The 22,246-nt window shown below is 40.6% G+C and overlaps 1 protein-coding gene across 1 annotated transcript in view; it reads right to left on the bottom strand.

The window, feature by feature from the left end:
- ANKAR (ankyrin and armadillo repeat containing) overlaps positions 1–22,246 on the bottom strand; it is a 158,617-nt gene that overhangs the window by 36,381 nt on the left and 99,990 nt on the right. Inside the window, exons 13-16 of the mRNA XM_033944111.1 lie at positions 13,672–13,913; positions 10,072–10,225; positions 9,597–9,758; positions 4,303–4,409 (exon numbers count right to left, since the gene is read on the bottom strand). Coding sequence (XP_033800002.1) covers positions 4,303–4,409; positions 9,597–9,758; positions 10,072–10,225; positions 13,672–13,913 — 665 coding nt within the window. The remainder of the gene's footprint in view (positions 1–4,302; positions 4,410–9,596; positions 9,759–10,071; positions 10,226–13,671; positions 13,914–22,246) is intronic.

Genomic DNA, 22,246 nt, shown 5'->3' with positions numbered 1-22,246 from the left:
TGCATTCCAGGTGTCCACCACACGCTGGGTAAAGAAAAACTTCCTAGCATTTGTTTTGAATCTGTCTCCTTCCAATTTTTCCGAATGCCCTCTTGTTCTTATATGTTTTGAAAGTTTGAAGAATCTGTCCCTCTCTACTTTCTCTATGCCCTTTATGATCTTGTAGGTCTCTATCATATCTCCTCTGAGTCTCCGCTTTTCCAGGGAGAAGAGCCCCAGTCTCTCCAATGTTTCAGTGTATGAGAGGTTTTCCATGCCCTTAATCATTCGTGTCGCTCTCCTCTGGACCCTCTCAAGTGTTGCCATATCCTTCTTAAGGTACGGTGACCAATACTGAACACAGTACTCCAGGTGCGGGCGCACCATTGCCCGATATAACGGCAGGATGACTTCTTTTGTTCTGGTCGTAATACCCTTCTTAATAATGCCCAACATTCTGTTTGTCTTCTTCGCGGCTGCTGCACATTGTGCCGTTGACTTCATTGTTGTATCCACCAGTACACCCAAATCTCTTTCAAGGTTACTTCTCTCTAATACTAATCCCCCCCATTTGGTAGCTGAACATCGGGTTCTTTCTCCCTATATGCATGACCTTACATTTCCCTACATTGAAGTTCATCTGCCATTTATTCGCCCACTCCTCCAGTTTGTTTAGGTCCCTTTGTAGGTCCTCACACTCTTCCGTAGTTCTAACCCTTCTACAGAGTTTAGTGTCATCCGCAAATTTTATAACTTCACATTTCATCCCCGTTTCCAGGTCATTAATAAATACATTAAACAGCAGCGGTCCCAGTACAGACCCCTGCGGAACTCCGCTCGTGACCTTCCTCCAGCCCGAGTAGTGACCCTTCACTCCAACCCTCTGTCTTCTGCCTGCCAACCAGTGTTTGACCCATCTGTGACTTTTTCCGAGCATCCTAGCAGTCTCCGACTCTGCCATGCAAATGTATTACAACAGGGTCATTATAAGAAATCAAATCAAAAAAATATTAAACGAGCACTCTGGGCAATTTTCTATTATTAATAGGTGATTCCCTAACTTCACTGTCCTACATTTGTAAGCAAAATTTTCTGGCAGGTCTGAGCTGTCATAGTCTTACTTTCTGGTCAGAAACTTTTGCTGCTGTCAAGCAACTCCCCCCCCCCCCCCCCCCCCCCCCCCGACAGTGGAAGGGATGTCCACTCTCTCCCGCTGTTGCTGTTAAGCTCCCACCTCTGACGCCCCCCCCCCCGGCAGCGGGATGCCCACTCCCTCCCACCGCTGCTGTTTAGCAAAACCCCCTCCCATACCCCCCTCCCCGGCAGCGGTAGAGATGCCAACTCCCTCCTGCCACTGCCGTTGGGCCCCCGATGATGCCCCTGTGCCTCTGACAACCCCCTGCCCTCTTGCCTTGTTTACAAAAGCAGGCCCGCCTCTTCAAAATGGCCTTCCCCTCCACAGTGCATGCAAATTTAGCGACCCTCCATGAACCTCCCTTTATTTTAATTTTTATCTCGATGTATTTACAAATTTGCCTTCCCCCACTTCCCCCTTGTTTCATGTACATCAGTGTGAGTAAGCCCCTGTAGCCGAGATTAACTGGAGACAAGCAGAATATCGCAAAAAACGCATTTTTTTCGCAATACTCTGCTTGTCTCCAGTTAATAGCAAGCAACACCATCTCTGTTTCTGGTTTTACTACATCCAGAGAAGGAAAACTCCAGAACTTGGTAAGATCAATACTCAGTTTTTTTTATAAGCTTAAAGGGATGCGAACCTTTTTATAGGGTTTTCTCACATCACAGAAGCTAGCTCAGATTTGTAATATGAGTTACCAAATGTTGAAAATTCTAACTACAATGGGAATCCTATGGCCAGCTGAATTGGCTGAGCAAAGGAACACACTGAATCAACCTAGTATTTGGACATGGAGGGAAGGAAAACAGCCAAACTGGGCAGCTCCCAGGGCATCATATGGCAAGAACATCAGAGCACTCTTCCTTTTGCAAGTGGCACTGCCTTCTCTGATTCACCTCCCCAATCAGCAGTAGGAAAAGCATTTTATCAGATGTAATCTGATGTTGCACAGTTAAATCTCAGAATAAGAGATTTGGGCCTGCAGCAGATTACATCCAGTTAAATGTTTCTCCTGTTACTGGGTTAGAGAGGGGGAACCAATACAGTTCTGCTCAGACCAGGAGATGGGAAGAAAAAGCAAAGGAAGGGAGAAGAAGAAGGAATAATAGCCTGGAAACAACAGGTTGAAAAAGAGGGGATAGTATCTAGAAGGAAGAAAAGGGTAAAAAGGAGGAAAGAGACTAAAGGAAGGGAGTGAGAAGGGGGAAATATCTTCAGGAGGTGAGAAAAAAGGAACATATTCTAGAGAGGGAGTGGTAAGGAAGTGGGGAAGAACTTCTAGAGCAGTGGTTCTCAATCTTTTTTCAATCTGGACCCACACACATACATGACCCTCATGGATCTTTGGTCTGGTAAAGTACGTATGTCAGTTCTTTTATACTGTGTAAGCATGCTCTGCATCCATAGAAACTCTATCTCCCCCCCCCCCCCCACCAACAACAATAGGTGCAGATCATACCTAGCATGTTTTCTCCATGGATATTACCCTACCCCCCCAAAATTCTGATTTTCATGTCATCTCAGTAATAGAGAAAGGAATCGCTCCACTAAGAGGCACATTGTGAAATAACACAAAATCTGAAAATTCAAACTCAGTATACATGTAGCAAATCTACCACAGAAAAATAATACTAATTCCTATGTTTTAAATAAGAATCCTACTTAAAAACAGGATGTATAACAACTGTGGCCCTAGAACCAATACAACTACTCGTACACTTCTCCCTCTGTATTCGCTGTGATAGGGGATTAACAGAACCGCAAATAACTTTTTCATATGTTATTTGCTGTTTTCTATTAAAAACCATCAAGAATATGGTGAAACCATGAATAACATGGTGGAAGACCTGGCCTGTTACTGAAGGAGAGGCAAAACACGGTGAAGAAAGTGCTAGGAATCAGCGATATTCTCTGTAAACGCTTGGAATCAGCGATTTCTCTATGCAAGCTGACAACTATGGCGAATTTAGGAAATACCTAAAAACCTACCTGTTCTTGAAACACCTAAATAACGAACCAGAACACCAGCCCCCCTCATAATACCACCACATACCCAAACCTGTAAATTGTAAACCCCAACCCTAATCACTAACCATGAACACTCCATTCAATACAAGGAATATTTCTAATCTTGTGTAAGCAGCATGGCACTTCCTGGCCTTGCAGCACACAAACTGCTGTTAATATTATTAATGTTGGAATTACCAGATGTACAATGCTATACCTTTTAACTCGCTGTATGTACAGTTTCTCTTTATTGTATTTACAGTTTCTCTTTATTGTAAACCGCCTAGAAGTCGCAAGATTGTTGGCGGTATATAAGAATAAAGTTATTATAATGGGGTGGGGGAGGGGGAAGGAGACAGCAAGCTAAAAACCGTGAATAATCGAAACTGCAAATACGGAAGTGTACTACCGATAAACAGAACAAGTGGAACTGGTACAGAATTTTATGCCACTGCCTTGCTGGCCTTCCTATTTGCCCTTCGCATTGCTCTATGCAATCTTCATCCCTCCCAACTAAAACAAGGTCAAAATTAAATTTAAAAAGTATGATATAAGTCTGAATATTTGCCCTAAGTATAGAAACAGCTAATCCCAGCACCCTTTCACAATCTTTTCCAACTCATATGGCTTTTCTTCTCTCTAACACACTGGCTACAGGTGCTGGAGCAGTAGAAGCACCCTGAGGTTGTGGTTTCAAACCCATGCTGCTCCTTGTGACCCTGGGCAAGTCACTTAATCACCCCATTGCCCCAGGTACATTAGATAGATCGTGAGCCTGCTGGGAGAGACATGGAAAATGCTTAAGTACCTGAATAAATTCATGTAAACCGTTTTGAGCTCCCCTGGGAGAGCGGTATAGAAAAATGAATGAATAAATAATCTGATGTGGGGTGTGGGGTCGAGGAGAAGGGTCTGGATTAAAGTCTGATTACAGTCTTCAGAGGCCCCCCAAGATATATCTTTTTTTTCCTTTCATAATATCTCTGTCTGAACCCTACTTACAACTCACAGCAACAAAGTTAAAGTGTAAGATATAGTAATGCATATTCATTTTGGATATCCTAAAAACCTGATCATTTGCAGCCTTTAAAGACTGTGAGTGAAGACTAAGGATTTAGTATGGACTTAATTAAGTTCACATAGATACAGAATAACAAAAAAATGTTATCACTTCATACCTTTATTTCAAGAGAGTTATGAGTTCTAAATAACTGCATGAGAGTTGGTAAACCACCTTCCTCTGCTATTTTTTCTTGAGTGGTGGGATTGTTTGTATGAGCCACACCTGTAAGAATGTACAGAGTCAATATTCTTTTCATGAAAATTCTTGTTACAAAAAGTAGGTACAAAGTCTCATCAAACTATAGTCTGTAAAAAGCAGTACAGTGGTGCCTCACACAACAAACTTAATTCATTCCAGGAGCAAGTTTGTTATGCGAAAAGTTCGTTATGTGAAACGCGTTAAGCGCAGTGACTAACGACTGCCTGCAGTGCCTGCGCGGAAGGATGCAATACATCGGCAGCGATCGTTGTGTGAAACGAAGTTCGTTGTATGAATCATGACATGAAGTTCGCTGTGCGAGGCGTTCTTTATGCGAGGCACCACTGTACCTATATTTCTTATATGACACAAGATTAAGGGCTTCTTTTATTAAGCTGCGCTAGCGGTTTTAGCGCGCACTACATTGCCGCGTGTGCTACACGCTATCGCCTCCATAGAGCTTGCATTAGTATTTTTGGTGTAGCGTGGGGTTAGCGCGTGCTAAAACCGCTAGCGCAGCTTAGTAAAAGGAGCCCTAAGTCTTATGAATGGAACTCCTAATATTTGTGAAAAAAATTATTGGTTCAAATAATTTAGCAATTGGTATTCAGGAATACATTTTATTTGGGTTTTAGATTCTGGGCTCTTTTTTCCAGCAATAACAATTTTTTTTACTACTTAGGAGAACAGCTACAAGTAGTGATTCACATTTAACATTGCACAGTAGGTGCAATATTACCTGTTGATCATAAGTGTCTTTAGGATTAAGGTCCAAAGTATACTCAATGGATTTAGTGCCAAACAAAACAAAACTGGTGACAGAATATATTTCTAAAATATTCCTTACTGGATACTGACATTAGAAATAGCAAATTGTCCACTGCAAACTTCAGATGTAGTTTACCACATTGTTATAGTGAACATAATATACTCAGGGTTGGCCTTATGCAGGGGTGGCCACACAGGGCCCTGTGCTCCAAGGGCTTCCCCCTCCCCCGCAGAAACAGTCTTGCACCCGCACCATGGAATTTGGCAGTGCTTTCCAAGATCCAAAGCCGTGTTGCCCCCCCCCTCTCCATGCTTGCTCATTTTTTGCGCATGCATGAAAACTAAGCATGCAAAGGAAGTCAGGTCTCCCTTGCTCATGCTCAGTTTCATGAAAATTGAGTATAAGCTGGGGGTAGGGAGGGGGCAACATGTTGAGGTATGTCATACTGGATGGGAGCCATCAAACTGGTCCACACAAGACCCCACAATTCATGACTTATTCTATACATTTCTTATCCAAAGTGTGGGATATTTTCAAATGTTTCCTATGTTGAGATGTTTCCTATATTGATGATGATGATGGCTTTATTCAGCATTAGCTATTTTGTATTCATATGCTCTCCTCTTATTGCCTTTTCTATTGTCTTGATTGTACTGTATATTTATTTATTTATTTTATTTATTCCATTTGTGCGTCGCACATACCTATACAAGCTCTTGGCGACATTACAGAGGAAGGGATTAAAAGAGGGTAGGGAGGACAATAGAGGGCAGGAAGATACAGGAGGAGAAGAAGATACAAGTGATTAGGTGTCAAATAGATGAGTTTTCAGTTTCTTCCAGAATTTGGTGTGGTTAGATTCCATCCTGGTCATTTCAGTACGGTCATTCCAAGTTTTTACACCTAGAAAGGTGAGCATGGAGTAGAAAACACGTGTGTATTGCAGATTTTTAGTGGAAGGGAGATTTAAAAGTATTCTGTTGAGGGTTCTGCAGGAAGTAGACCATGCCTTGGAGAAGAGCTGGATGATATTCTATCAGCATCAACTGCAGCGAATACCTTGTGGATTCTAGACAGGCACGCTATCGGTCTGTTGTTTTGGGGGGCCATTGATTTGCTCTCCTTTTAGAAGAAGTGCTTTTTCTGTTATTAGCTATTGTGATGTTAGGTCAGGCTGTCAATTGATGTGGAGAAAAGTTAACAATTTGAGCCTAAAGTTGGACATTCCATCTGAGCCAGGGTTCTTTCAGTCTAGGACATCTTTAGCCTGTTTTACTGTTATTCAAGTGACATCATCATTTTGATGTTTGCATTCTCCAAGTTCTCCTGTATATTAGGTAGTCATTCTGCTTCTCAGTTGTGCTATATAGGATCGTCATATACATTTCTGTTTTCAGCTTTAGATGGTGGTACTGACATTGCCCTATTTTTCTTCTCCATTTCCAAAAAATCTGTTTTGGATTCTCGCATTTTGATACCTCTCATATCTGTTTTTTTCATAACGCTGCAGCTTTTGCGTTTCTACTGCTATTTTCTGTTAATGCAGCATGTTTCATCTTGATGTTTTGGGTACTTCTCATCATCTTTGATCTTCATCCTTTGAGGCACTCATTTATTTGGGACATTTCTGCATGTTTTGATTTTGGTCTTCCTTCAATACTTTTCCCAAAAAGGGACCATCTTCTTTCTCCTTCTCATCTTGCGCACTTGATAAAATTCTGAGCTTCTGTAGCACAGTAATGAACCTGATTTATCTCTGTAATATCAATAGATGATTTCTTTATGCAAATTATGGCCGGGTTGATTCTATCATGCTTTTACTTTATATATCAGATTTAACTTTCATAAACACATCTATCTTCATGTAGATCAGGAGAATCATAGTATCAGCAGATAAAGACCTGAACAGTCCAACCAGTCTGATCTTTAATTATACGCATTACAATTTCATGATTAAATTGTCTTTTTTCTTTATTTCTTCTGGGTCACAGAATTTAGAAGTCTGTCCTTAGATTCCAACTAATGGAGTTGCCATTGAAGTTCACTTGAGCCTATCCAAACCATCTCCTTTGCGAGATTCAGACTGTGAAAGTTTGCCCATTCATATTCTAGTATGAGATTCTCTGTGTTCATCCCATGCTTTTTTGAATTCTGTTACCATTTTCCTTTCTACTACCTCCCTCAGGAGAGCATTCCAGGCATCTGCCACCCTCTATGTGAAAAAAGAATTTCCTAACATTACTCCTAAATCTACCACTCCTCAACCTCAACCTATGTCCTCTAGTTTTACCAATTTCCCTTCTTTGGAAAATATTTGGTCCTATATTAAAACCTTTCAAATATTTAAATGTCTGTATCATATCACCTCTGTCCCTCTCCTCCAGACTATATACATTAAGGCAATATATACTCTTCAAATATTTAAATGTCTGTATCATATCACCTCTGTCCCTCTCCTCCAGACTATATACATTAAGGCAATATATACTCTTCTCGTACTTCTTTTGGCTCAAACCCCTACTATTTTCATCGCTTTCCTGAATTTCCTGATCACTGTCTTGCCTTTCCTCTTCCCTCTGTGTCCTAGCCTTTTCACATTATTCTCATTTTTCTGACCTACTTCCTGCCAATGTGTGTGGATCTATAATCTAAGCATTAACTCATAAATCCCAGCATCTCGGACATCAGTTCCTCAGTGTCCTTCTTCTGCTTTGTAGATTTCCCCAAGCCATCTCAATAATGGCCTATGGACTACTATTTTAAGAAACCATCCAAACCTTTTTTAAACCCTGCTAAGCTATCTGATATCACAGCATTCTCCAGCAATGAATTCCAGAGTTTAATTACTTCTATGTCTTTTTAAGCTACACCAGAATATAACAGAATCTGAATAAACTAAACCTGACAGTCTGTTTGCACTGATTAATTTATCATAATTTAGGGGAGAAGTTATCAGCATGGTTACTATTAAGATGGGTTATTTTACCACAAGTCATATATTTTAGCATAGGGTCTCATTACATAAAATGCTAAAATAGCCTGATGTGGTAAAATAACCAGTCTTTAATGGTAGCCCATGTTAATAACTTCCCCCTTACCGAGCTACAGTATTTAAACCTTGAATCATTTTATTCAAGTTTTACTATATGGTTTACAAGTATACACAGTATATATATACAAGTATACACAGTATATATACTTCTTGTCCAGTGGTCTCAAACTCAAACCCTTTTCAGGGCCACATTTTGGATTTCTAGGTACTTGGAAGGCCTCAGAAAAAATAGTTAATGTCTTATTAAAGAAATGACAATTTTGCATGAGGTAAAACTCTTTATAGTTTATAAATCTTTCCTTTTGGCTAAGTCTTAATAATAACATTGTAATTAGAACATAAGAATTGCCGCTGCTGGGTCAGACTAGTGGTCCATCATGCCCAGTGGTGGCCCCCAGGTCAAAGACCAGTGCACTAAATGAGTCCAGCCTCACCTGATACGTTCCAATTTAGCAGGAACTTATCCAACTTTGTCTTGAATCCCTGGAGGGTGTTTTCCCCTATAACAGACTCCGGAAGAGCATTCCAGTTTTCTACCACTCTCTGGGTGAAGAACTTCCTTACGTTTGTACGGAATCTATCCCTTTTCAACTTTAGAAAGTGCCCTCTCGTTCTCCCTATCTTCGAGAGGGTAAACAATCTGTCTTTATCTACTAAGTCTATTCCCTTCAGTATTTTGAATGTTTCGATCATGTCCCCTCTCAGTCTCCTCTTTTCAAGGGAGGAGAGGCCCAGTTTCTTCAATCTCTTACTGTACGGCAACTCCTCCAGCCCCTTAACCATTTTAGTCACTCTTCTCTGGACCCTTTCCAGTAGTACTGTGTCCTTCATGTACGGCAACCAGTGCTGGACCAGTGCATTACGTGGACGGCTTCATCGACTTGTCGATCAGAACTCCCAAGTCTGGGAGGTCTCTCCAAGTACCGCCCCGGTCATCCTGTATTCGTGCATGAGATTTTTGTTACCGACATGCATCACTTTACACTTATCCACGTTGAACCTCATTTGCCATGTCGATGCCCATTTCTCAAGCTTGATTATGTCATGTTGCAGATCTTCGCAATCCCCCTGTGTCTTCACTACTCTGAACAACTTTGTACGTCCGCAAATTTAGTCAGCTTACTCGTCATACCAATGTCCAGATCATTTATAAAGATGTTGAAGAGCATGGGTCTAAGCACCGAGCCTTGCGGCACCCCACTGGTGCTAAAAGGACATATGATCAAGAAACTGTTTTATTTTGCTTTTGTGATTATGATAAACATACCGAGGGCTTCAAAATAGTACCTGGCGGGCTGCATGTGGCCCCCAGGCCGCAAGTTTGAGACCACTGTCCCAGTACAAACCATTCCTGCATTACTTGATAAGTACAATACAAATTTTTACAGACCAACACAGATGGTTCCTAAAGCTCTGATGATACACAGGAGAGTTTTCACTGATATTTTGGAACTTCGCAAGAGTCGAACCAGAGGAGCGATGCCATTCTCCTCACATATTTTGTCTTGATGGTGTTTGCTGTCCTTGCTTAGAGCTATCACTGCTTGGCCACCTTCAAAACAAAACCCAGAAAGAAAAATAATGCATTCTTATATAAATAAATAAAATTGAAAGACTGCAAGACATCTATAGATCATTTCTCCAACGTTTCTACAGCAGTATATTTCTAAATATTTATCCTAAATACATATTTCTAAATGTCTTGTCTGTCCAAATTAGATTGTAAGCTCTTCTGTGCAGGGACTGACTGTCTATTGCATGTTAAATGTATAGTACTATGCAGGTCTTTCAGTGCTAAAGAAATGATAAATAATAGTAGTAGTAGTAGTAAATATACAAAGATAGAAACTATAAAAGCAGCCTACCAATATATTGCATTATATCAGATGGTATCAAAAGCATATCAACAATAGAGTTATAACCAATCTGTTCTGCCATGTATTTCTGTTGCTTCAGTTTTTGTCCTGCCAATGCCCACAATGTTTTAGCACATTGTTCCTTCACTTCCAACTGGAAAACCTAGAAATAGGAAACAGAATAGTTAAGACTGATAATATGACATCAAGTACATATATTAACATAAACTTCTGCCTCACGGAAGGAGTGAATTAATGATGCAAAATCAAGGCATGATTTGTAAGAAGCATGATGTGTATTTGCTTAAAATATAATAAAGAGTTATCGCCTTTGGAGTTTTGTTTCCTCTATGGCATTGTCTCTCAAACTTTTTTAGCTCTGGCACACTAAAGGGAGCAAATGTTTTTGTGGCACATTATAACTAAAATTATAAAATTGCAAAGCCAACAAAAAATTTAATTTGAGAGATATTTATTGAAAGTTCTTTAAGTTATTTATGAGTAATTGTAACAGTGGTGAAACTAAAGTAGATAGAATAGAGTTGCTAATCAATGTGATGGATGTGCTTGTTTTTGAATACAAATTAACTCAAAACGTGGCTTGATAGTCGACAAGTAAACATGCATTTCATCATCCATCATTTGCAATTGTTCTCTTTTTATATATATATGTAATTTCTGTCAGAACTTAAAATCCAAGTTTGCAAAGATAAGAAGATCCAAACGGTAACAAAGCCTTGATTGCCTTTTTGCTCAATAAAAAGTTTTCAAGGACCAATCACATCAAAGAATGATGTTTGTCTGGGCAGTTGTATCCTTATGCACACAGATGCTCATAACATTGCTAGACTCTTGCGTATGTGATGTATATGCAATCTATTCTAGTGTATACTTATGAAGGGAATTTTTTAAAATAAAGTAAAATTCTGGAACTCTCATGGCACACCCGGAATCTCTTTGGGGCACACCACTGTGCCCTGGCACACAGTTTGAGAGACACTGCTCTATGGTATAGCTTAAAAAGATAGAGAAATTGTGGTTTCCCTTTTTTTCCAAAACCAAGCTCAGGATTAGTTACAGGCAGGTACACAAGTTATTTATATGACTTCGTGATAAACCATTTATTTGTATATACCAGTGTATAAAATGGCCTTGTGTTTTGAATGTAGTGTCACATCCACAACATGCATACAGAACTATTCCACTTATCAGGCTGAGTCTTATTTTACCACGGTCCAACTCGGGATTGCAACAGCTGAGCTGGATAGCCAATGAGGAAAGGCCAACACTCCCCATAGTAATGACATGGAGGGGTGTGATTGGCTCTTCTCCCTTTAAGAAACACTGAGATGCCATGAGAGCAGGACACTGGTGAGATTGAGTGAGCAAATACCCAAACTGTGCAAAGATAGTGGGAGTCTAAGAGCCCTGAAGAAATGGCTAAGTACCATGAAACGTTGGCTACAAACAAGATGCCACTTAAATTTTTCAACACAGTTATCAGTATTGCTGTTCAATATCTCAGTCCCACACAAAAATTATCATAGTGGCAATTAGTCATGCTATACGGAAGTTTTTTCATGCCAATGATATGGATGGTGGTGGTTTGAGCATTTATGCTCTACCAGAATAGACCTGAGGCTTTTTCTTCCGTTAAAATAAGACTCTCAGCTTGATAAGTGGAGTAGTTCTGTATGTATGTTATTTATTTACCCACAACCACCAATTTATAATTTATAAGTGTCACATACATCTTCACTGGTGCTATACATAGTTTATGAAAACTGTGGCCCATACTCTATGAATGGCACCTTAAGTTAGGCGCTTCTGGCATCTAACTTAAGTTGAAAACACCATTAAAAAATTTTAAAAGCAACTTAAAACAAAAATGTAGGCGCCTACCTGCACCCATAAAACCAGCACTCCATCGCACCTATGGAGACACTTTATGACACCTAAAGTCACTGTAATCAAGGCTAACACATGGCATCGTAAAACGCCTCCATAAGCACAATTCATGTGAAAGGCCTTAAGAACTCTGGCCTATATTTCTGGCGCCTACCTGTCCTGAAGCTGCATGCGATCAGCATCCATTTTTAAGGTGGCCACTGACACCGGCGCCATTTATAGATTCTGGGCCTTAGTGCCATAGTGGGTCAGAGCAAAGGTTAATCAGGCCCAGCATTATGTTGCCAATAGTGATGAATGCAGGTCACATGTACCCCAGCAGGATCCAAATCGGCAAGAAAATATTTACCTGTTTTATACAGCCTGACTTAGATGCCCTTAATCGTCCTAATTTTATAATTTTGCATGCACATTTCCATGCTTAGCATATAAAATTGCATAGGTAGGTTATACAATACTGGCAGTGGTCTAGTGCTTAGAGCTGCTACCTCAGCTCCCTGAGGTTGCAGGCTTGATCCCAGCACCATTCCTTGTGACCCTGGGCGAGTTACTTAACCCTCTGTTGACCCAGGTACCATACTTAGATTGTAAACCTGCCAGGACAGATAGGGAAAATACTTACGAGTTAATTGATACTAATTTGAAGTTATGCATGTAACTGCATTTTGTTGCTATTTTATAACCTAACACTGAAAATCTATAATGTGTTGCTGCAAGGAGCTTTGCACATAAGAGGGGAACGGGTGGGTCAGGGATGTGCCAAACATTTAATGGAATCGTATCAATTATATGCACAACTGCAATAACTAGTCATGGACATTTACGCCAGCCATTGACATAAGTGGCTGTGCCTAAATGTCGGTGTGTAAGTGCTAATTTACACTAGTATTCTTTATCAGCAATTATGTGTGCAAGTGCTGGTTATAGAATTTGTGCTTAGTGCATAGTATCCTAACGTCTAACTTTAGCTGACATATATAGAACAGGGAAAGGCAGCTCCAGTCCTTGAGTGCCACAGGTACATCAGTTCTTCAGGATATCCACAATTAATATGCATGAGATAGATGTGCATAGAAGAGGTAGTAAATACATATAGAATTTACTCCTTTATGCTTGACCTACTTTTATAGACAAAAGAAAGCCCAACAAGAACACAATAAATATGGTGAATCTAAGCACAAAAAAGGAAAATGCGGAGGTGATACTCATGATGCAGGTGTTTCGTCTATAAAATGATGAAGAATCACAATACAACAGCAAGATCCACATATTTCTTTAAAAGATGGCTTATTTTTATAAAAATGACCCTACTCTTTCTAGAAGAAAGGAAAATGGAAGATATGTTATAAATGGGTCAATACAATGACAGAATTCAAGCAGTTTTGGGAGAAATACTATGATATCTTAGTGGCAAGGACAGGTGGGGAGGGGAGAAAGAAGATCACAGATCATAATTAATTTCTTTTTGAACTTTTGTTTTTATTTTCTTCAGTTTTTACTTAATTGTTGTAAACCGTGTCGAGCTTCCTTTGGTTGAAGACCCGGCATATAAAGTTAAGCTTTAGTTTAGTTTAGACTTATGATAAATGGGTTGGTACTGCAGTATAGTATAAAACCTGAAGACTAATTTATGACCACAACTTAATGGTATATGTTATCTACAATGTCTAACAAATTTACAAAAGAGAAAGGGGTTCTTGCCTTCAAGAGCTTTAGAAGATGTTTTGCTACTGACTTCTCCAGAAATTTCTTCTGAACAGAAGCATTATTATCTGCCAGTGCCTCCATGGCCATAGCTGCTTTCACTTGGATGTTGATTTTCCTTCCACAGAAGATGCGTACAAGATAAGAAATTGCATCTTCTTTTACAATTGCTTGCTGGGTCTCCTCGTTTCCACGAGCAAGTGCTGCGATTGCAGCTGAAGCGGCGCCTACTAGAACATCTTTGAATGAAAAAACAAAGCAGTAAATAAGAATTAACCAAAATTAATAAAATATACCACAAAACTGTTTCACACAGTAAAAATGAGGTCCAAAACGTTCTTTCTCCAGCAAGCGGCAGTCTGAATTTCGGTTTCAGCACCAAAACCAACCCTAAATCCAGGTTCCGGTTTTAGCCAAAAATGTCTGTATTTTTTGGGCAGAAATGGAAAACCATGGCCCTACCCCCACCAATGCAAGCCTAATACCCTAAGCCTGCCTCCCCCACCCCGACAGAAAACCCATTCCCACAAGTTCTGCTCTCTCCCAGTTCCACACCTCCAACATACCTTCTAAAAGCCTTAGTGGTCTAGTAGCCTCTTTGGGGCAGGAGTATCCTGAGTTGCTCCTGCCTTCTAAAAATTGCACTGCAACTTCCTATGGCAGCTTTACAAGCCTGCTGTAGCTCTGGCTTCCATTTTAGAACTGGGAATGGCATGAGCAGGTGCAAGTCACTCCCATTCATGCCTTTACTAATTCCAAAATGATGTCCTCAACATCCCACGGCAGTATCTAAAGGCTGCCATGAGAAGTCGCGATCACCATTTCTACAAGGCAGTGGGGGCAGCGGCAACTTGGGATACTCCTGCACCACAGAGACCACTAGACTACCAGGGCTTTTAGAAGGTAGGCCCGGGGAGGGTGGTGCTGGTAGGTGGCTCGAGGGAGGAATGGGTTTTCTGTTGGGGGGAAACAGGCTTGGGAGGATGGGCTTTTCATGGCAGTTTAAGAGGGCAGGACCAAAACCGAGCAGTGGACTTTGGCCATGGATTGTTTTGGCAGGAACAAGAAAACCCCCATTTTGGCTGTCCTCTAACTCAAGCTTGACAATATAGCATGTTATATATGTTCTAACAATGAAACATAGGTAAAATATAGCAAATTAAATACATGCTATTTACCTGGTAAATTGTCATCATGCTCCTTCCTCAGGGGGCTCCACTTCTTTTTTAAAAATGACCATAAGTTTCTTATATCATCAAGACTTTAGATTACAGTAGTTTGCCCGTGATCTTGTGGCAAACTACAAGGAGGAGTGTGTGGCGCAGTGGTTGGATCTACAGCCTCAGCACCCTGGGGTTGTGGATTCAAACCCCACGCTGCTCCTTGTGACCCTGGGCAAGTCACTTAATCCTCCATAGCCCCAGGTACGTTAGCTAGATTGTGAGCCCACCGGGACAGAGAGGGAAAATGCTTGAGTACCTGATTGTAAAACCGCTTAGATAACCTTGATAGGCGGTATATAAAATCCTAATAAACTTGAAACTTGCAGTCATTTTTCACTACAGAGACTGCCGGACAGGACAATAAAGGAATCGTTCCTGTCGGTAAGAGCATGAGCGATCCCTTTATGCATAGGCATTGGAACAGGGATAGCCACAGAGGCCATGGCCTCCCCCCCAAATTTAGCCCTGGTGGTCCAGAGGTGCAGCGGGCAGGAGCAAGTAGGACCGCTGCTGCTTTGGGGCACAGAGGGAGGGAGGAGGGGTTGGTACGTCAGGACCGCTGCTGCTGCCTCAGGTAAGTAATGGGGGTTCAGGAGGCCAGATCCATGTGCAGGGAAAGGCCCTGTTGGGGCAGCCCACAAACAGCCTGTTTACAGTGCTGACACTGCTGCTTTGGGTAAGGAATGGGGGGCTGGCAGGTCAGGACTGCTGCCACTGCTACTGCTTTGGGGTGGGGTATAAGAGAAAGGGTAAAAAAGTAAGAGAAACTGGGTAGAGGTGGAATGGCCTTGGAGGCAAGGGAAGGAAGGATAGATAGGAATGGAGCTGGTACTAAAAGGGTGATAAATGCAGTGGAGGATCTATGAGGGCCCAAAGGGTATAGAGGACTAAGGAAATTGTGAAAGGTGAGATGGTGTGACTGGGATCAGTGGGAGACAGGGTCTGGCCATGGTAGAGGCGGGACATGGGTGGAGTCAGGGTATAGGTGGGGCTATTCTAGCACCCGCTATTGTAACGAATGTAACGGGCTTAAACACTAGTTGTTAATAAGATTATATTGTGTATATATATATGAAAAATGAATGGAAAAAATGGTATTACAATTAGTATTATTATGGGGGCGGGGCCTGGGGTGGAGATTGTGCAGGGCCTGGGGCGGAGCTTGGGAGCCCCACCCCTAAACAAAAAAGCGTTTCGCTGCCTATGCCTTTATGCTCCTGCCCGGCAGTCTTTGTAGTGAAAAAATGACTGCCGGGAGATCCTGGGCAAACTTCTGTGGGATCTTGCGGCAGTCATTTTTCACTATGGAGACTGCTGAGCAGGAGGTAAAGGGATTTTCCTTGACCCATCTCACCGCTGGACCATGGGGAACCTAAGGTACACCTGCAGGGTCACCGGGAGGGGAGGGAAGAGGAGGGGTGGGCTGGTTGCACAAAGTCAGCAGGAGGGAGGGATTGAAGTGAGCTCCAGTTCCCTGCTCCACTGGACCATCAGGGCAGTATTTGTGGTCGCGGTGGGTCCAGGAAGAGGGGCAAAATGTCTGTCTGTCTGTCTGTACCATTGAACCACCAGGGGAAAGGCAGGCTGGTTGCACAAAGTCACTGGGCTTCACGCACCACTGGACCATCAGGGCAGTACTGGAGGCTTGCGGTGGGTGCAGGTTGGCGTTAGCTTGAATATAAACTGAGATCCCCAATTTTGGGCCATTTTTTTGGCCCCAAAATCTTGGTTTATATTTGAGTATATACGGTATACACATATTAACTATGTACCTATGGACATATACACTTGTTTTCAAAACATTTATGCATGCAAGGGGTATGTAAATGTCAGTGCTCAATTTATAGAATTGCCTTTATAGCCTTCTCATTTTTGCTGAATGGCCTATATGAATCTCTTAGGAAACCATAAGTGATATCGGAAATAGACCTGAATTTTAGTTAAAAGAAGTGGTATGAACTCTTCTAAGCATATTATAAGGAAGCATCCTCCTCAAAAATTCGCAGACCCAATATACAATGACAGACTTTCGTGCATGTATATTTTCAGAAAACAAGGGCCTGACAGTCAGCTGACAGCGATCAGGGTTTTGTTGACCGCTGCCGAACCAAAAACTAATAGCAGGATGGATGCCCAATACCTCCTGCCACCAGATACCTCCCTACCCTGTCCCAAACCCCAAAAATGGCAGGGGGATGCCTACTTCCTCCTGCCACCAGATGCCCCCCAAACCCATAGAAAATGGCAGGAGAGATGCCCAATCCCTTCTGCCACCAGACTCTCCCCGAACCCAAAGAAAATGGCAGGAGAGATGCCCACTCCCTCCTGCCACCAGATGCCCTGCCCCATACCTTTTTAAAATGTCAGAAGCAGGAAGCCAATCTCACGCTCCTGCTTCTCTGGCGTGGCTGTCTAAATGGCGGGCCTCCCTCTCCTCAGGAGGACTCAAAGGCCCTGATTGGTTCAGATTCCTAAGGCCCCACCCCTTAGGAGGGGGCCTTAGATATCTGAACCAATCAGGCCCTTTGGCCCTACCCCACACATCACATGATGCACTAAGGAGAGGAAGGCCCGTCATTTAGATGGGCCACGCCAGAGAAGCAGAAGCCTGAGATCAGCTTCCTGCTTCTGACATTTTTAAAAGGTAAAGGGCAGGGGAGGGGGAAGGCCAGTGACAGGAGGGAATGGACATCCCTCCTGCCATTTTTTTGCATTGGGGGGAGATGGTGGCTGGCGCAGTTGAGGGCTTTGTTGGGTTTTTTTAAATTGGGTATATTGTGCATGTGTAATACACGCACAACATCTGTGCCATTAAAAAAATCAAACCCAGAAGCCCTAACAGCAGTGATAGGAGGCTGCTTCCCCTGTCACTGCTGTTAGGGCTCTGTACATGTGTCAATCGCTCTCTGGTGATCTCCTGTATTGACTATTGTAATGCCCTATACAACGGGATCACACAGAAAGAAATCCAACAACTGGAGATTATTCAAAATACTTCTGTTAAAATTATCTTCCAGGCAAGTAGTTCGACCATGTTTCACCTCTACTAATCAAAGCACATTGGCTCCCCATCGAACATAGAATCACTTATAAAATTCTTCTACATACATTCAAAACTAGAACTAGTAATCAATCAGAATTCATAAACAGACTTCTTACCAAAGGGCCGCCAAGTGAGTGGACTGCTGGGCATGATGGACCACTGGTCTGACCCAGCAGCGACAATTCTTATGTTCTTATGTTCTACCCTATGCCCCCCTCAGATCACTCCACTCTGCTACACATCTTCTCAATATCCTTTCTTTGAAAAATATTAATACCATGCGCTTAGATATCTTTTCGGTACTGCACCTTCCCTCTGGAACTCTATACCCAATTACATAAGAGAGGAAACAAATTTAAACCAGTTTAAATCTAAATTAAAAACCTTCTTGTTTAAAGACGCCTTTGAGTAGTAACTACTCTTTTAAAGATGCTGTTTAATAGCAACTGTCCTTTCAAGGACAAATTGGACTTCCCTTCTTTTAGTCTCTCCCCTACCTCTTGCTCTTTCCTTCAGTATATCTTTCCTATAATATTGTAGTTCAACCCCTCTTTTCCTTTTGTACAAGTTTGTCTGTTTGGTTAATTATTCCCCCAAATACGTTTGTTAACTTGATTGTTTTTAATTGATTAATGTACACCCCTAGAAGCCTGATTTTTAAATAAACTTGAAACTTGCATGCAAATTACCTTTGTGCAAATCATTTGCATATAAACTTGATAGTGTATCAATCGCTGCTGGAGAATCAGCTAACAGCGATCGAGTCGCTATCTTTAGTGCATCTAGCCCTTAGCCAGCTATGGGTTACTGCATAAAGATAGGACTGACTTTTATGTGGTTAACCTGGGCAGTTAAGTTCTGAATAATCCAATCCAGTAGTTCCCAACCCTGTCCTGGAGGACCACCAGCCAGTCAGGTTTTCAGAATAGCCTTAATGAATATGCATGGGGCAGATCTGCATGCCTGTCACCTCCATTTTATGCAAATCTCTCTCATCCATATTCATTAGGGCTATCCTGAAAACTCGACTGGCTGGTGGGTCCTCCAGGACAGGGTTGGGAACTACTGATCTAATCTATAATTTATGGATAACATTATGCCTATATAGGTTCAAGGCGATTTACAATGCAAAGAGCCCATGCAGAACATGGGAAGCTTACAGAGTGACTTTAAGTTATTGGATAAAAGTTATACAACACAAAACAATATATGATTCAGTCAGTTATACAATACAAGTAATACAAGTATCCATATGTAGAAAAGGGGGCCTGTTAGACATTAGAGAAGTGTTTGGAGCGTGGTGTAGAATATAAAGTACTCTTTTACTTGCAAAGCACAGACAGATAAAACGATCCAACATGTTTCTATTCTGAATATTCTATTGTTTTCTTATTTCTCAGTTCCAGATTATTTTATTTTGCACTTCCATTGACTATTTGCATTAGATGTTGAGATGCTTTTTAAAACAGTTGGACAACTGTGTATCAGTAGAGTCCAAGAGTGCCTGTTGGTAAAGATGACAGACAGAAACATCCTTGGACTGGAAATTGTTTTTTGTAACAGCTCCTGACCCAGTTGGAGAACTATGTGTCAACAGAGAGAAATAATACCTCATTGATAAAAAATAGGGAACATATTCAACATTGATCAACAGTTTGAACATGAGCACTGTTGCTTGGATATTCAGATTACTGAGCATTCTATGGCTTCACAATGCCCCTATAGGGGCAAATAGAGAATGATGAGCGGATCTCAGGTTTAGTAAAAGTAGTTCGTTATTTCAAATCATCTTAAAAATACCTGATGTGGGACACGGTTCTAAAACACATATATCATATTAGTATTAATTAAAAGGGATCTAAAAGATAACATAAATATAACAATACCAAAACATCAAAATGACTATATAAAAGAAAAACATTAAAATACCATAAAGAATCTTACTGTACATTCCAGTTCTTGACAAAGGCTTGTCTTTTATTTCCACATCACATTATAATGCTTTTAATATAAGAACTGAACTTTTTAAATTTGTTAGAAAATTGAAAACTATTAACTATTTTGCTGAACAGATAGGAAGTGCTATTGATATGTCTATTGTTAGAAGCAGTAAATGGATGTTGTCTGGAGTATGTAACCCCATGATCATGGCTTACAAAATATGATACTCAAAGATATCGTTGCTTTAGAAAATAAAGGGAAGAGAATTTATTATAACTTAAATAGACAAGAAAAGATTGCCATTGAATCATTAAAAAAGGATTCAAGCATTATTATCATATCAGCTGATAAAGGTGTAGTAGTAGCAGTTATGGACATTGATCATAAATTCTATATGAAATGTCAAACAACCCCACATTGGTAAAGGAAGATTGATTTGTTTCTTAAAATTGGTCTAGAGCAGGGATGTCAAAGTCCCTCCTCGAGGGCCGCAATCCAGTTGGGTTTTCGGGATTTCCCAAATGAATATGCATGAGATCTATTAGCATACAATGAAAAGCAGTGCATGCAAATAGATCTCATGCATATTCATTGGGGAAATCCTGAAAACCCGACTGGATTGCGGCCCTTGAAGAGGGACTTTGACTCCCCTGCTCTAGAGGGTAATTGCCTCACTAAGAAAGAATTTGATGTTTTAACAGTTGATTTTCCATGAGTTCCTGCTATTTACATCTTACAAAAATACATAAATGGAGGCACTACCAGAAAGACTTATAATATCCGGTAATGGATCTATTTTAGAGCCAATTTCTGTTTTTTTAGATATGTTTTTGAGACCTTTGATCCCATAATATCCCGTCATACTTTAAGGATTCTACTTGCATAATTGACTTTTTAAGTAAGTTGAAGATTGATCAAGGTATACATTATATTGGCTACTTTGGATGTGGAATCACTCTATACCAATATTCCTCAATTATTAAAGAAGCATTATTTAAAAAAAAAAAAAAAGACCATCATGATGTATACCAGTTGAATTTTTATTAGCCAGGCTCTTTTTATATTGCAAATCTATATATGGCAGAGTTTGAAGATAGATTTCTCACACAACACTCATCTAGTAAGCAATTAATCATTTGGAAAAGTTATATTGATGACATTTTTATTGTATAGAAGGGAAATGAGGAGGAATTATTAGAATTTTATGAATGGATCAATACATTAGATCAAAATTTGAGATTTCTGATACATTATAGTAAAGAGAAGATATCATTTTAACGTTTACACTATGAAAGCTGTCATAGCAGAGCCCTCAAAGAAACTTATCTTATAATCTGTTTATGCAGATTAAGCAACTTTGTTCTGATCAGAGTATTTACGAAGAACGTGCTCATGACCTCAAACTTAGGTTTGGTGAAAGGGGTTACCCTCTAGCCCTCTAGATTATATAAATGAAGACTACAGTAGAGCAAGTGCTAAGAACTGTGAAGGATTACTTAATAAATCTGATAGAGCCAATAGTAATAAAGTGGTGTGCACTTTGGAATTGAACCATTTATCAAAGGAGATAAATATTTTGAAAAAGCACTGGCACCTTGTATCATATCTGGACATCTTTGTTAATAAAGAGCTACTTGTAGCTTATAAAAGAGGCAAAAATTTAAGAGACTTGATTGTGTCTTCATCTTTTTGTAGTGTAAATTCAAAAAAGAATGCTATGATGCCTGAATATTTGCCCTGTGGTTCAGTGTGCTGTGTGAATATTACCATTAACATAGAAACATGATGTCAAATAAAGGCCAAATGGCCCATCCTGTCTACCCAGATCCCAAGTGCCTATTCCATGCATTCTTGAATTCAAACACAGTCTCTGTCTCCACCACCTCTTCCGGGAGACTGTTCCACGCATCCACCACCCTTTTTGTAAAAAAGTATTTCCTTAGATTACTCCTGAGCCTATCACCTCTTAACTTCATCCTAAGTCCTCTCATTCCAGAGCTTCTTTTCAAATGAAAGATACTTGACTCATGCGCATTTACACCACAAAGGTATTTAAACATCTCTATCATATCTCCCCTCTCCCGCTTTTCCTCCAAACTATACATATTGAGATCTTTAAGTCTGTCTCCATACGCCTTATGATGAAGGCCAAGCAAGTTTCCAAGTTTATTTAAACTTTGATATACCGTTTATCAAAACATTCCTAAACGGTTTACAATTATCAAATATTATTAAAATAAAATAAAAGTAGAAAATAAAAATAGAGGGGTCGACAAAACATGCAGACTTACCATGCACCATTTCAGTAGCTTTCCTCTAGAATGACTCCATCCTTTTTTATATCTTTTTGAACGTCTGGTCTTCA

The sequence above is a fragment of the Geotrypetes seraphini genome, chromosome 5 (genome assembly GCF_902459505.1).
Source record: "Geotrypetes seraphini chromosome 5, aGeoSer1.1, whole genome shotgun sequence".
NCBI lineage: Eukaryota > Metazoa > Chordata > Amphibia > Gymnophiona > Dermophiidae > Geotrypetes > Geotrypetes seraphini.
Note: the sequence above shows the minus strand (reverse complement) of the source record. Positions and strands in the feature narration are given on the sequence as shown.